Source organism: Bombus affinis, chromosome 3 (genome assembly GCF_024516045.1).
Source record: "Bombus affinis isolate iyBomAffi1 chromosome 3, iyBomAffi1.2, whole genome shotgun sequence".
In the NCBI taxonomy this organism is placed as follows: domain Eukaryota; kingdom Metazoa; phylum Arthropoda; class Insecta; order Hymenoptera; family Apidae; genus Bombus; species Bombus affinis.
Window position 1 is genome coordinate 13,253,281 of NC_066346.1, and position 15,045 is coordinate 13,268,325.

Consider the following 15,045-nt stretch of genomic DNA (forward strand, 5'->3'; position numbering starts at 1 on the left):
TGAAACGTGAATTAAAATAAAACGAATGGAATTACTAAAAAGATATAATTGTAAATTGTAAAATATTATGGGATGTAAAACAAATTAGATTTTGTTGACTAAATTACTTAAAAGGGTAATTAAAGAAGTAGAATTTCTTTTTATATCAATTATTTATTTTCCATACAAATTATAAACATGTTTTTCAAATACTGTACATATACTGAATTCTATTATATTTTTAAACCTCTAATTTAATGATATATCATTTCGTTCTTTATTTACTTGTTAAATCAACTACTTTGATCCTCGTTTCGTTTTATTTATGATAATATACAGGTAGATCCCATTCTTTCTGATCATTACTTCATTTAATCATTTTTATAATCAAGCTCAATTCTTTGATATGGCAGTTCCAGGATATGAAGAAATATAAATTGCAAATAGATCAGTGAGTTTCCTATTTTCGTAAATAATTTAGCTATTACAAGAATCATAGTCGATGTTTTCATAGAGATAGTAATTTCGTAAAGTAAAAATTTAAAAAATTGAATTATTTTCAAATCAATATTTATTTAATATATCATCAATATTTATTTAAAAACATTAATATTTCAAATATTTTATTACTGTAATTTTTAATGACTAAACAGATTACTATAAACAAATAATTTTTACATACGAGTCTCTATGAAAATACTGACGAAAAACTACTACACCTTTTTTTAATTTCAAAAGATTTTACGGTTTACAATAAATGAATTTTTTGTTCTCGCCAGAGTATTTTATGTAGTACACAAAACGTAGTCACTGGAACTTTTTCTTTTGATGATTTCTTTTTTATGTAAATATGTACAAAGATATTTAACAAATTTCGTCGGTTTGTCATCGATCGTATCATGTATTGTGTACAGTGAAAATCCTTTCATTTCCTCCCTAATCTACTTCTGCGTTTTTTATCTTTATGAATTTCAATTTTTTTCCTTTTTATCTGATATCATCAATATAGAGTGAGAGAGTGCTATTTTCTATCTTCACAGAAGACATAGATAAATATATATTTTCATAATCTTTCCTTATAAATGTAATTCGCTTATTTTAAAATCATTATTCGTTAATGTTAATAATATTAGCGTCGGTGCTTCTTTTTTGCGATTTCAAACTCCTCCCGTTTTTCTTCGTAATTTTTCTTTTTTGTTAAAATAAAAATTCGCATAACCAAAACGATATTTGAGTATCTTCTAAATATATTGCATAATTCCTTGCTTTTTTAATAATTAACGATTTATTTCAGGTCGAGTTAGAACCATCAAATGTTTCTTTATTTAATTAACATCAACAAATTCATTCTCATCGTAATGTATTATTATTTTCGCTTTACATTCTTCCATTTTATGTTTTTCCATATAAATACTCTTCAAATATTAATAATTATGTAACAAAAACTAATAATCAAATTTGAAATCAGTCACGATTTCCGAAATTATATTAATGGTTCCAACTCCGCCTTAATATAGACACAATTTAGCGCAAAATTACAATTTATAGATATAATACGTAAAAACGAATCTTACAATGAATTATTACAAAAAAAAGGTAACAATAAGTAAAAACTGCGAAAATTGTGAAAGCTGCCAGTTATTGAACGAAAGCCACATATATTATTATTTAAATATGTAAGTTCCTTCGTTATTCAGTCAATCACTTAACGAATTTAATTCTCACCCCGAATAAAAAGCGACATATTTCTGACTAAAAGAGAGATCAAAATACATTGCCACTTGTTGCGTAAAAATTAATTAAAGTAAAGAATACAGTAAGTATTAATTATTTCCTTAAAAGTATACATAATTTGTTTCTGTATTATCTTAATATTCACTGCTCCATAGGCAAGTCCTGTTGTAGAACAAGGAATTGATCAGATTAAAGAATACGAAAAAAAGATTCCTGTGCATTCACAATATATGTAGTCTCTGTCAGAGATGTGATTAAATAAAATTAACTGTAGGATTTTTAATATATGGTCCTCTACTCTTTTATGTGATTGTTACTGAAAAACAGAATCTGAATGTCAAACATTTCTGGTCCATACATCGAAATGATATTAAGTACGAAACACAAACAAGGTTTTGAATGAACTCTGTTGAAAGTGCGCTCAAATTTAAAGAGCTGCGATGAAGTCACGTTATTACGTAGTACTTCTTCATCAAAAAACTGGAGAATCACGCTCAAGGATCGGATTTTATTTTTATGCTCTTGAACTAATTTCAATGTTCTCCGGTTGAAAAGCATTAAGATGATTGTATCACCAAGTTTGAGAGAAGAATATCTCTGTTCGATGGACGTTGTCCGTATCTAGTGCGTGCAATCGATAGAATCTGATGTACTCGCTTTAGTAAATGTGTAGTAGAAAGATAAAAACAAACGAAGTACGCTAAGTAAGAAAAGTCATTCGTATAAGAACTATAGAAAGAGGAAAAGAACAAAAAAAGGAGAATAAGGAAGAAAGATTTTAGAGTAAGAAATAAAATGATTACAGGAAATACAAACACATCCCTCTAATCTAAATATCGCTGCCTAAGAGTGGGTGGGTTTGCACGACTGTAAGTGCGTTTATTAAAAGACTCTTTCAAAAAGTAAAAATCATTATTTTCTTTCATCTGATCATTGAGGATTAAAAAGCTTTGCAGCAAAAAATTCTTACCGTTAGTCGTAATACAGCTAAGAAAAAAAAAAAAGAAAAAACAGTTCTACCAACAAAAAGCTTAAGAAAAGATCCGTTGTAATGATTACTCCTCAACCTTACTTGGTTGGATAATTAAAAAAAGAGAAAAAGAGAACTATAATGATAATTGTAAGCAAGGAAACTTAAGAAATCATAATGGCATTATCTCTCTATTCAACTTCCATTTCGTTTAAAACTTAGAAATCACTTAGATAACTTTATACACGATCATTTATAACAATGTAAATCGTAATCATTGCATTAATATTTAACATATATATTCTTATATGTAATATATGTATATCTGTGTGTGGATGTCTTGTCTGATCTATTTCCTAGTTTAATAATAAAACTATAATACTAAATTATGTTGGTACCACGCCTTTCCGAGATCAGAGTCTGTTTCTCATATTACTCTTATTTTTTATGTATTTTTTCTATTTTTTTTTCTCTTCTTCATTTTGGTATACATACACTATATATCCCCGACACGCATTTTTTCCATACCAAATTTATTGTCGTTAATTTCAACTTAACTTTTATTATATCTCTTTTATTAAAATCGCGACAAATTCGATCGTTTGCAAGCGAATGACGGAATATTCATAAAATATATATATTTTATATATATATATATGATTATATCTGTTTTAATATAAAATTTACAATTTCGTCATCTGGAACGCGCTTCCTGCGGACCACAAGCAGGAAATCCTTTCCACGATACGTTAAAACACGCGTACCAATTCTTTTTGTTTTTAGTACAATTTCTTTCAGCTTTTTGAATCAAACTCAAGCTCGGGCTGGCCAGTACTTCGAACGTGTGAAGGTGTACATGTATCCCTGTATGTATGTGTAATATATTTATGTATCGTGTATTTCAAGTTCTCTTTAAGGAGTTTTATAGAAAATGTTCGGAAATACTGAACAACACAACACCTAATTAGAATTAAAAATTACATGATAAGATTAAAAATCATGCAAAAAAATTACATTTATACAACAATCGCTCAATCTACTTTCTGTTTGTAAAAATAAACATCGAATAAAGACATGATTCTATGTATTTCATATATATTTTTTTCCTTCATTTAATAACAGAACATTTTCGATAGAAACTCTGTTATACATAGATGCGAAATGTATGTATTCGTGTATAGTAAGAGCGTGTTTACAATCACGTATTCACGCTTAACCCCTTGAAGCGTACATTTTAATGACCTTTACAAAAATTTACAATTTAGAAAAAATGAAAAAATAAAATCTTAGAAATATTTACATATTTCATATGTAAATGAATTAAAATCAAATTTTAGTATTCACGCAATGCATGATATGAATATTATATTTATTCTACAAATATCATATTTATATCCCTGGTGAAGGATGAAAAAATGAATATGGAATGAAATAAAAAGAACTTAATATTGGTGGTTGTATGAAATAACCATAACGCTTTAAAGGGTTAACATTTTTATGTATAATCGTGTGTATGCGCGTATGGATGAATTTTTTTATGTGATGGTAGGCACTGATGGGGGTGGATGGCTGCATGGCGAGCAGGTTCAAGCAGGCTAATCCTTGATCAATCTGTATATGTGATGCTGTGCACCGTGCTCGGACGTCGACACCTCAAACACGTATGCTGTGCACAATAAAGTTTCCTGCGTATCCCTGTTCGTTACAACCTGAAAAGTAAAATAAGAAATCAAAACATTTTGATATTTATAAAAAAAGAGGGTAGTAGATCGATTTTGCACATCGCTGCCGAAAGCTTAAACAACAATTTGGGAAATACGGTGTGAACTTAGAATTGTTTCTTTCTGCCTTAGTATGTTTAATTTCTAGAAACAGCAAAAAAAGTATGTAATTTAAAAATTAAATTACTTCATATTTTTACGTAAATTATTTACGTAAATTCTGTATAGCGTAGAATTTTAAAAACAACATTTAAACAAATAAATAATTATGTATTACTTTATTTGAATAAGCAATTGATTTTTCTTCGAGTTATATTTTATTACTAAGCTGTGAAATATAATAATTCCTTATTTTATTTAATATTTTGTATTTGAAGGAATATTTTCTGAAATAATATTTGAAATAATTTCTGATTCTAGTATGACAAAACTATCAATTCCATTAAGCTGTAAAAAAATTTACCTATATTGTCTATAACTCAAACATATCTAAAAAATATAAAAAATTTTAATTAATATTAAAATCAAAATTATTTGTTATTTTATTTAAAGGAGTTAATTAAAATTATTAGGTATTTGTACTTGAAAATGATTTATTTATTTAAAGTATATTTTAATAACAGATAATATTTTAAGTTACTTCACTCTCCTAGTCGATTAAGTGATTATGTACAATAGCTACAAAATGTACAAATAGTACATACATATTTGTATATACCTTTATTTTTCAATAAAGCGTTTTTTATTAGGTTCTTAGGTACGAAATTTTTGTAATGATATGAAATTACTACTAACAGTAAGTGATACGAAATTTATTATAGTTTGACTTAATTAATAGGTATATAAATGCATTAATAATTGCAGTGTTGCACAAATACTTTTTATAATTACTATACGTGTTTAAATAGCTAATTATCGAAACTATCAATTTTCAAAATTGTATATGTTGGGAAAAGAGAAAAATATTCTGGTAAGAAATTGTATATCATACCTGGAGAATGGTGAAATTCTCGAGAACGCTATTCATCATGTACTTTTCCGGCAGGTGCTTCAATTTATGTATAAAGTTGATCATATACTCGCACATAGGTGAACGGCTAATACGATAGACGAACCTGCCATTCTCAAACCTAGCATATTCTGTCTCCACTTTTTCCACCACCTGTTTTCCGAAAGAGCAGACTTTGGTCGAACACGTTATCGTCATGTTCTCGTTACTCTCGTACCTATAAAAAAGTTTAATTTAAAAGTTTAACCAGTGCGGAAGATTCCTTTGGTAATTTTTGGTAATTAATTAGAAATTATTTTGCAAAAAATGGAAAATTGGTTCCAATCGTAAAATTCTAATACAAATAATAAGTTATTTTCAAACAAATCGTATTAACGTTTTTGATAAAATCTTTATTTGATGTTTATTCGCTCGAATACATTTTTTTATCTTAGAAATTTATAAAGATAATTACACATATACATACGCATTAGAGACTTTACTTCTGCTCGGTCAAACAAGTTCAAACACGAAATGAGAGACCAATACTACTAACGTAACGATTTAATGTAAAATTGAGTAGAATCCAATGTATCCGTAATTCCGTAATTCAACGTATTGAAGGGAATTCCCGGAATTAATGTTACCGATTTATTCTGATTGGAGTAGATTTTGTGCAATTTTTCCATGAAATAGAGAATAAAATAAAAACAACACCCGATGGTCTGTAATTAAATTTCAGAAAAAAACATAAACCAAAATCACAGTACAAATTCAAGAAAAATATATCAAATAAGGCTTCGTATATTAATGGTTAAATTCAAATGAAAATTTATCGAAAAGTGTCATTTGAATCGTATTAGATCAAATTAAATTACGTAAAAAGAGAATTGAATGTTCTTTCTCGATTGTGTAAAAAGAACTATAAAAGGTGTATAAAAAAATCTTATTTATCAGTTCATAAATGTTATTGCCGTCTAAGATTTAAGCTGTTTCTGTAGAATGCGTATAACTGTAATATTAATGATTTGTTTCATCTATTAATGCCCTAATCTATGTTTTCATTGTATTTCTTTTATCATGTATACCTCAAATCTAATCATGGAAAAATACTAGCATTTGTTTTACAAAAGATATTGCTTATTTCATTTAATGCGTGCTGCAAGAAAAATTAAAAGTTCCATTAAGTGACAAACGGGACAATTAAAGACTCGTAATAAAAATTACATTCGCCTATGTTTGTCTTCTTTTAACAGAAACAAAAGACTATTTTAATTTATCTTAAATTTTTGTTCAAGGTATCTCAATTTTCAAAAAAGTTCAAATAATTTCATGAGCCATTATATGTCCTTAATTTTCCTATGTAACCATAAAGTGACATTAAAATCAAAAAATGAAAGAAATGTACCAACTTATCATGTTTTTATGAACTTCAATTAGTAAATTACTGTGGGAGACGACCCTGGTTTGTTTTAGATCTTTATTAATTAAGCATTTCACTACTTACTGGCTTGTTACGCCGTAGAAGGCTCCAGCCTCGTCCTGAATGTTCGTATTGAGATCAGCCCAGAATTTAACCAGGAAGAAGGCCGCCTGTGGTCCCTTGTCGTAAAGTTCCTTCAGACCGCCCTTTTTCTCTGGGAATTTGTCATATATTTGCCTGACATCAACAGCCTCTAGCAATGGATCCGCGTAAGTCGCGGATCCTCCTATGTGGACGAACAGGTGTTTGTGGTACTGTAAAGGAAAAAGACGGGAAAAAAAACAATTCGAATTGTTCGTCGGGATAAAATTGCGACTTTCGGTCAACAACGCCTATCCTTGATTACTCCAAGCATTAATTTAACGGCGGTAATTTAGTCTTCGTCTCGCTTTAAATATCAGCCAACACTTTGAGAACTCGAAATGAGCGAATAACTATTCGACTTTATCGCGACTACTTCGTACAGATGGAAAAAAGCACCCGTTAATCTGGATGTAACATTGAATATACGATTTGTTAAGTGGTATAACTGTTTTCATAGTTTCTCTTTTATACCGGCAGATAGTTTCAACCGAGATGTTGTAAAAAGATTTAAAAAAATTGAAGTAGGAATGGTGTGATTTCAATTTTTATTGTACATAGATATATGTACACCTATATTCTAGTTTTATGAAAGACAGTTAATTGAAATATCGTCAATATGTTTCCCAATGTTATCAATATGTTGTTTTTCTTATATAACTTTTTTTCTGATATAAGTTTATATTTATATAATATTTCTTTCTTATTTTTAATTATAGAATATACCAGTATCATTTTGCGGAACAAGTACATCGAGTTACCTTGTATATTATTTAATTAATAGTTTTGCTATTTAATTTCACATATACATCAATATATAAATCGTTAAATGTGATGTTTGGAAAGCATTTATCATAAATAAAAGCACTTTTGACACGTTTATTCAAATATACAATATATTTTCTATAAAAAAAATAGAGATTACAAGTATAATACAATGTATGTAAGTAGTACTATTACAATTTTTTCCCTCGGCCGTTTATAAACATTGAATGAAATAAGGATTCATATTATAAAAATAAGAAGTTTTGTTCATTATACGTTATCGTAATATATGTTATTCTTGTAAACTTTTTATAGTCTAAGATTTTTTCTATCTAATTGTTTCTTCAATCATGTTTTTTTCGATCATATTTTTATTCCTTTAAAAAGTTTTTCTAATTTTTAGTTCTAATGAATCTGTATGTATGAACGATGAAAGCTGGGTCATTTTTGATTCACTCAAATATTTTATATTTATTAGTATAAAAGCTACATTTAAAGATGATATAAAATATTTATTACCCTTAAAATTACATTGTTATTATTCTATCAAACTATGAATGATTGATTTATGAATGTATGGTGATTTTACTTTTTGAATAAGTTTAGTTATTACTTGACTGTTAAATGTACAAAAATGTATAGAGTATATGTATATGTATAATATGTAAAAATATCCAAGATATGTAGGATAAAATATATAAGATAGACGAAAATAATGTAATATGTAAAAAAATATTCATGATATAGTATGTGTAACATGTATGTACGTATAGTATGTATGGTATGTATAATCCGCGAGAGAGTTAACAACTTTTTCTAAAATCGGAGATTTTAATTACCTCAAGATTAAAAAATTCAAAAAGCAAAAGAAGAAAAGGATCGAATCCAAAATAATTCAATGACCTTAACAGGATTTAATTTTTCAATTCCCATTGGCACCTGCAAGCACCATATTTTATCTATTTTATAATACAGTGTAATTTGAATCTCTATAATCTGTGAACATTTACAAGGCTATAATTTAGCAGAAAATATGGTACACCTGAGAATTTATTAGAAACATTTGAAAATTATTATTTCGTTTGAAATTCTGAATTGTAAGGAATTTATACATTTAATACTACATACATATAATACTATCATTCTCTCTATGTCTCTGGATTATCGTTTCCATTTTTTTGGTATTTACATTATTAGGTTGTAACATCAACGAAAATATCCGACTTCATCATACCAATTTTCCAAACTTTTTTTTCTCTCAACAAATATTTTTGTTTTTATAGATCATTTTATATATCATTTTAAAAGAACGTAATTGTTGTTCAACATGTGTTCAACAACATCTAACGAATAATATCAATTCAAGAAAAATTGTTTATTTAACGAATATATACATATATTTATATATGCTTTTTATACAAAAATGATAACATAAGGATATCATGCAAAATGTAGCGTTATCGGACAAGATATTATTCTTTATATAAACATGCATCAATAATAAAGAATAAAATTTGTTTAAACAAATTTTCGTTTTTTAGAAAATCCATCTCTATATTTACATTATTTATGCGTACAACATGTATATTGCATTATAATCTTACATGAATACAAAATTCTAATCAATTAATCATTTTTTCCTTGATACTTCTGAAAATTATGTAGTCGAATCTAACTCGGATCGTCTATAATTCAAAAACCTTTATAGATCGAAATACATATAATCATACTTTACCTTGAATTATTTGTTACGCATTTAGGTATGATGTTTTACCTGTTTGACTCGAATTTAAGAAGCTTAACTTTTGCAAGTCAAAGTGCATGTCTATAAATCTGTTGTCTTTACAATTCGATAATAGGTAAGTACACGTTACGATGAAAAATCGTATTTCTTCACATATATCCTATGCGACGTAAACTATAATTTATCTTTTTAAGTAAATAATTGGTCTTTAAAAGTTGAATTTGTCTTCTTTGAAACTCTACAATTCGGAAAATTTTAATCTTTGTAGAATTCCTCTATAAGCTGTTTTTGTTTGAAAAGATTTCTTTTGTTCCAAAAATTCGACAAATCAAAACCTCTTCAAAGTACCTTGAGATTCGAATTATTAAGGTCTGACTGTATTTTATATATATCTCAAAATAAATTCTTAAAGTTTGTTATCTTGCAACACTCAAGATAAAAATTACCGGTATTTTGAATTATAGGAATTGAAAGTTTAATTCGTTTTCATTTTTACCATCCGTACTTTTTTCCACTTTCTGTACGAAGCAAATGACCATTCATCTGACAGTCAAGCTGAATATTTGTGGCCATTTTATTTTGCGCAGGAGTACTTACAATATCCTGGTCTCTCTGTTGCTCCATGTAGGCCGAGAACTCTACAAGCCTAAGCTTATGGGTTGCGATGGCACGTCCTTCCCAGGGCGGGGGTGGTTGAGCCTGGACCATGTCACCGCTTGAAACCGCTGTCGCTGGTTTTCCGGTATACGCCGGCTGCGAAAACGGTTTGACATCTTGTGACGTTCCTGGCTGCAGACCCGGTTGCCAGAATTGCTGAAAACAGGACATCTGCTTTTTTCCCTTTGTAACGCTGAACAAATTTACCAAGCGTCTCGCCATTCAAGCACTACGATGGTTACGGTTAGTATTTGCATATATTTGTTTTTTTAATCACATAGATATTCACTTTTATTTTTATGATTATTTTTCTTTATTAAATAAAAGTCATATTACTCTAATTGATGAACTGTTTACGGGGAAAAATTTTGAATACATCTTCACGATGTGATTTTATTTGCCTTTCTCATTTCTTAGTGAAACAATAGTTTGTAAGATATAAGGTGAATACACTTAGGCTTGATGCAGACGAGCGATTTGCGTCAGCATTACCGCTGCGTCGCGCTGCGCCGTGTCGTTGCAATTTGCTACTACTTTTTGGAACAGCATATATTTGTATGAAGTAGTTTACACGGGATGCAACTTTGAACGGCAACTATAGGCAGTGAGTTTGCGTCCATCAAAACAGACGTTCGGACTGCTTGGCCACGAACGAAATGCTGACACTCGATAGTATATTGCTTTATATTAATTTATATAACCCAATCTTTTTATACGAGCGGTTTGTGGCTATTATATTACTTTTTGCACTTAATTCATCAAAAGATTTTAGGGTCATATGAAAATAATTACCTCATGTCAGTAATAAAGGAATGTATTCAATATTTTCTCCTTGTCATTGATTGATACAGCCTTAAACAACACATATAACACAATAAAGAAAACGCAGTTTTTAATAATTTTGGTAACGAATTACCGTGTCCATAGATAAATTCTAACTAAACAAATATACAATATGAAAGCAAACGCAAAATGCTGTGGCAAATTAACGCAAAACGCTCTTGTAAATTGAAAGAAAAATTGGACGCGTAAACATTGTGGCAAATTGCTGCGACGCGTGACGCGTTGACGTAAACTGCTCGTCTGCACTGGATTTTATAATTTTTACTGCATTGTCTTCCATAACTATAAAATCACCCTAAACTTTTCAATTCTTGTATATTTGAAATCATATTAAGGAACATTCCTTCAGAAAAGAACAGGTTGTTGAAAATGCCTTGATTAAAGTATGAAGCACTAGAGCCAAAGAGATGCAAGTGTTACTTTTGACATTTTCGAATTAAGAACAGAAACAGTTAGTTAAATCGTTAAATATAATATTGTAAATAATTTAAGTAATCCAACTAGAAAAATTATCTGTTAAACAAATAATATCGAAATAAGTTCGTATCAAAGGGATGCAAGTAATTTATATTACGCATAAACTAAACGATGTAATTTGTTAGAAATTTGTGTATACTATATGTCAAGCATTAAATATAACTTCATTTTCATGACTTTACGTGGAATTTTTTTAACAGCTTTGAATTTCAAACTCAATCTTTTCGATATACAAGGAAATGTCACATGCATCCCTTTGGTTCTAGGTGGCTCTATATGTGACTAGACTGCGGATTTTTCTGCCTATTTACATGTTTATGAATATAATTAAGAAAATAGAATTTAGATAGAAAAATTGTCTTATTTACTGAATATTATAGAAATTACTATATTTTGAATATGATATGCATTTTTATAAATTATTTGCATTTTACGTATTTCTCATAACTATATTAAAATCCGTAATCTAAATATGGCAAATACTTTCCGTACCAATTGTATATATACTATATATTCCATGACTTCTTAATTTCACGAAACTAAAATAGCTTCGAACATGTTAGTTGTTGATCTTGAAAGAAAAAATGACGTATCTTCCAGTTTCTAATGCTGTATTGTGATACTGACTTTTGCAAGATAAATTTTATTATACGTATATCTAACATGTTCAACACGTTCAACTTTCTAGAAAAGTATTTTCGATCCGTGGATCATAACTCAAGCTTTATATATATAAAAAGTATTTCTTTCTAAATATTTTGAATTTTTGGTTACTCTTTGTATTTTACAGTCTCACCGCAATAAATTTAATATTAATTCATACATATAAATCTTTGATATACAAATATTAAAATAAAATGAACGCTGATGTGCAAATATATTTATGTATATATAAAAAAATTTCTGAGCAATTGTTGTCAACCAATAATGCATACTGTTTATTGGAAGCATACAATGACGAGCGTGTAAATAAGAAACTTACTAATTGTAAATAAGTGCTTAATTATAAATATTATGATGAGTTTTTTCTATGTTTTTCTAATAATACAGAAGTTTTAAATATATTTCTCGTAGTTTTTAAAGTACTAGACACGTATATGGAAATTTTTTAAATTCCTATTCTGAATAATAGCTATAAACTAAATCAACATTGGAACTATCATAGTGATCGAAATAATCAATCCTAATTAATAGTTTTACAACTGTACAGTTTTGGGAGTTTAAATGAATTTTTCTTCCTTGCATTAAGTATATATCTTTTCATGTACTTCACAATTCTTTTAGTACAAATCTTATTGGTTAGTCAGTCTTAAATTTGGCATAGCCTTCTCTATTTACATGCTCGCTATTGTAACTTATGATCCACTAATTAGAAATATTAATTGAACATATCAAACAATGCAGTTTGTAGGTTCCGAAATGTAATAGCAGGAAGAGATTTCATTTTTCTTTTTAAGCCATCGAGCCCTTGGGTGAGTAGTCATCGTCACACTTTGCAGTAGGGCACAGAAAAATTTACTAAAAGAAATGAACATAATACTAAATGCACGAAAAATTAAATTACAACAAAATAAAAAAATATATGTATAACAGAAACGTACGCGCATAACAATGAAGGATATATATATAATATATATAGGATATAATATATATATATATATATATATATATATATATATATATATATATATATATATATACTATTTTATATAAATAGTAACTGTATTACGTGAAGAGAGAAAGACAGTTTGGTAAGACACAACGACGCCTCAAAACATGTAATTAATGTCCAAAAATTTCATATACAATACGCACACTCGTATATGTATGTGTATATATGCCCAGGTGATATACATACGTAAAAAAGATAGAGCAACGGACAAATTGAACAATACACAACAAGGGCCCCCAGGGGCGTAGCAGCAGAGAGCAAGGGGATTCCATTTATATGAGGATGGTTAGTTTTTTTCGCATAAGCTCCCATGAGAGAGAGAGAGAGAGAGAGAGAGAGAGAGAGAGAGAGAGAGAGAAAGAGAGAGAGAGAGAGAGAGAGAGAGAGAGAAACAGCAGGAAGAATAAGGAGAGTAATCGAAGGTGGAGATGGTAATTTCAAAGTCGTGTAAATACTGTCCTCTTACAGTCCGCTAATATTATTGTCCTGTAATGTTCTTCTTTTTTTAAGTGACAATAGTAAGCTGCAAGGCAAATGAGAAGAAGATTAGGAAGAACAGCAGCCGACTGGATAAGAAAAAAAGATAGAAATTGTAATTGTGTACTTGTATGTAGATGTATATGTAAAAGTGAAAATTAAGGAACTAAAGAATTGAATTTAGAAAAAGTGAGGAGGTTATTTGTATCGTTTGTATAGAATTTCAATTTTTATACTTTTACCATTTTTTATCATACAATAAAACGAATTGTTATACAAATTTATATATGAGGAACGAGATAAATTTGAAATAATGATTGGTCAAGTCCTCCAGAGATAAAAGAAACAAAGTATGTCTTTGAATAAGCATTGTTGTATGAATTGATAATAATTGATTAATAATAATTTTAGAGATGTTTGAACGAGTAATTCCTGGATATTGAAGCAAAAAGATCGGAGAACAAATACGAGAGTATTTTCTTCTACTACGTGTATGTGCATGTTATCTACGAGATATTTAAAAAAAGTAGGTGAAGTGAGTTTAAACAAAATCACACACGTGTGATCGGCCTTTCGCAAGCGGATTAGAGACGGTTACAGGGCGAAGCGGTTAGAATGAAAAGAAAACAGATACGATGTCAAAGAAGAAGCCAAACTGACAATGTGTGTGATAGCAATTAAAGTTTACATCCTCAAGACGACGAGACACCGATCGTTCGTCCAACGAAAAATAAAAGCGATTACGAGGGGCAAGAGGTGATCGAGAGATCGCAAGCGTCGTTGATCAAGAACACATTTTATTTTCTAAATCAACTTTCGTGTTACCTCTTTTCTATGTATACATGTAATACATCTCCACCTTGAAAATTATGATTGACCTAACGATCGTAGTGATATAGATGAATAAATAACCTGCGGATGTTTATGCATGGGCGGAAAATTTAAAAGTACATAATGTATAGCATACAATTAATATATAAAATATTCGAAATAAATATTTAGAATATCTATCTTTTTTTTACACTTACAAAGATATAAATTTATACAAAAATCCGCAATATAGTGATGATTAGTTTGCGAATGTTTATGCATTTATGAAAAATTCAGTGTTGCAAAAATACACAGAATGCACATAATATGCAAAAATATATAAAATATCCAAAGTATACCTTTGTATAGTATATCCTTGCTAAAAATTTCTGCTTAGTTTCCATTTCCTTAATCAAATTAATAAAACACAAATTTGCATAAACATCCTCAGTTTAGTGCTAGTGTAAAAAAGAAAAGAAATCTGTGGTTTTTAGTTGAATCTTTCTCTCTTTACGTATCGTGTCGAGCAAGCGTGTCTCGTCGTCTCACCCCAAAGCTCGTGGCTCCTTTTTTTACTTTTTTTCTCTGGAGTATTTTTCTGGTTGCGTAATATGTAAACAGAAAAAATAGACTGTTCAAACAGA

General features: G+C 28.9%; 1 protein-coding gene across 13 annotated transcripts in view; it reads right to left on the reverse strand.

The window, feature by feature from the left end:
* Positions 1-133: 133 nt before the first annotated feature.
* Positions 134-15,045, reverse strand: part of LOC126914695 (protein scalloped) — a 333,396-nt gene continuing 318,484 nt past the window's right edge. For 11 of the 13 annotated variants that reach the window (XM_050718988.1, XM_050718987.1, XM_050718994.1 and 8 more), the window contains 4 exons: positions 10,063-10,293; positions 6,900-7,129; positions 5,396-5,630; positions 134-4,392 (listed from right to left, as the gene is read on the reverse strand). In XM_050718988.1, coding sequence (XP_050574945.1) covers positions 4,279-4,392; positions 5,396-5,630; positions 6,900-7,129; positions 10,063-10,293 — 810 coding nt within the window. In that variant the 3' untranslated portion in view covers positions 134-4,278. The remainder of the gene's footprint in view (positions 4,393-5,395; positions 5,631-6,899; positions 7,130-10,062; positions 10,294-15,045) is intronic. The other 2 variants (XM_050719000.1, XM_050718995.1) reach the window with 1 other exon arrangement.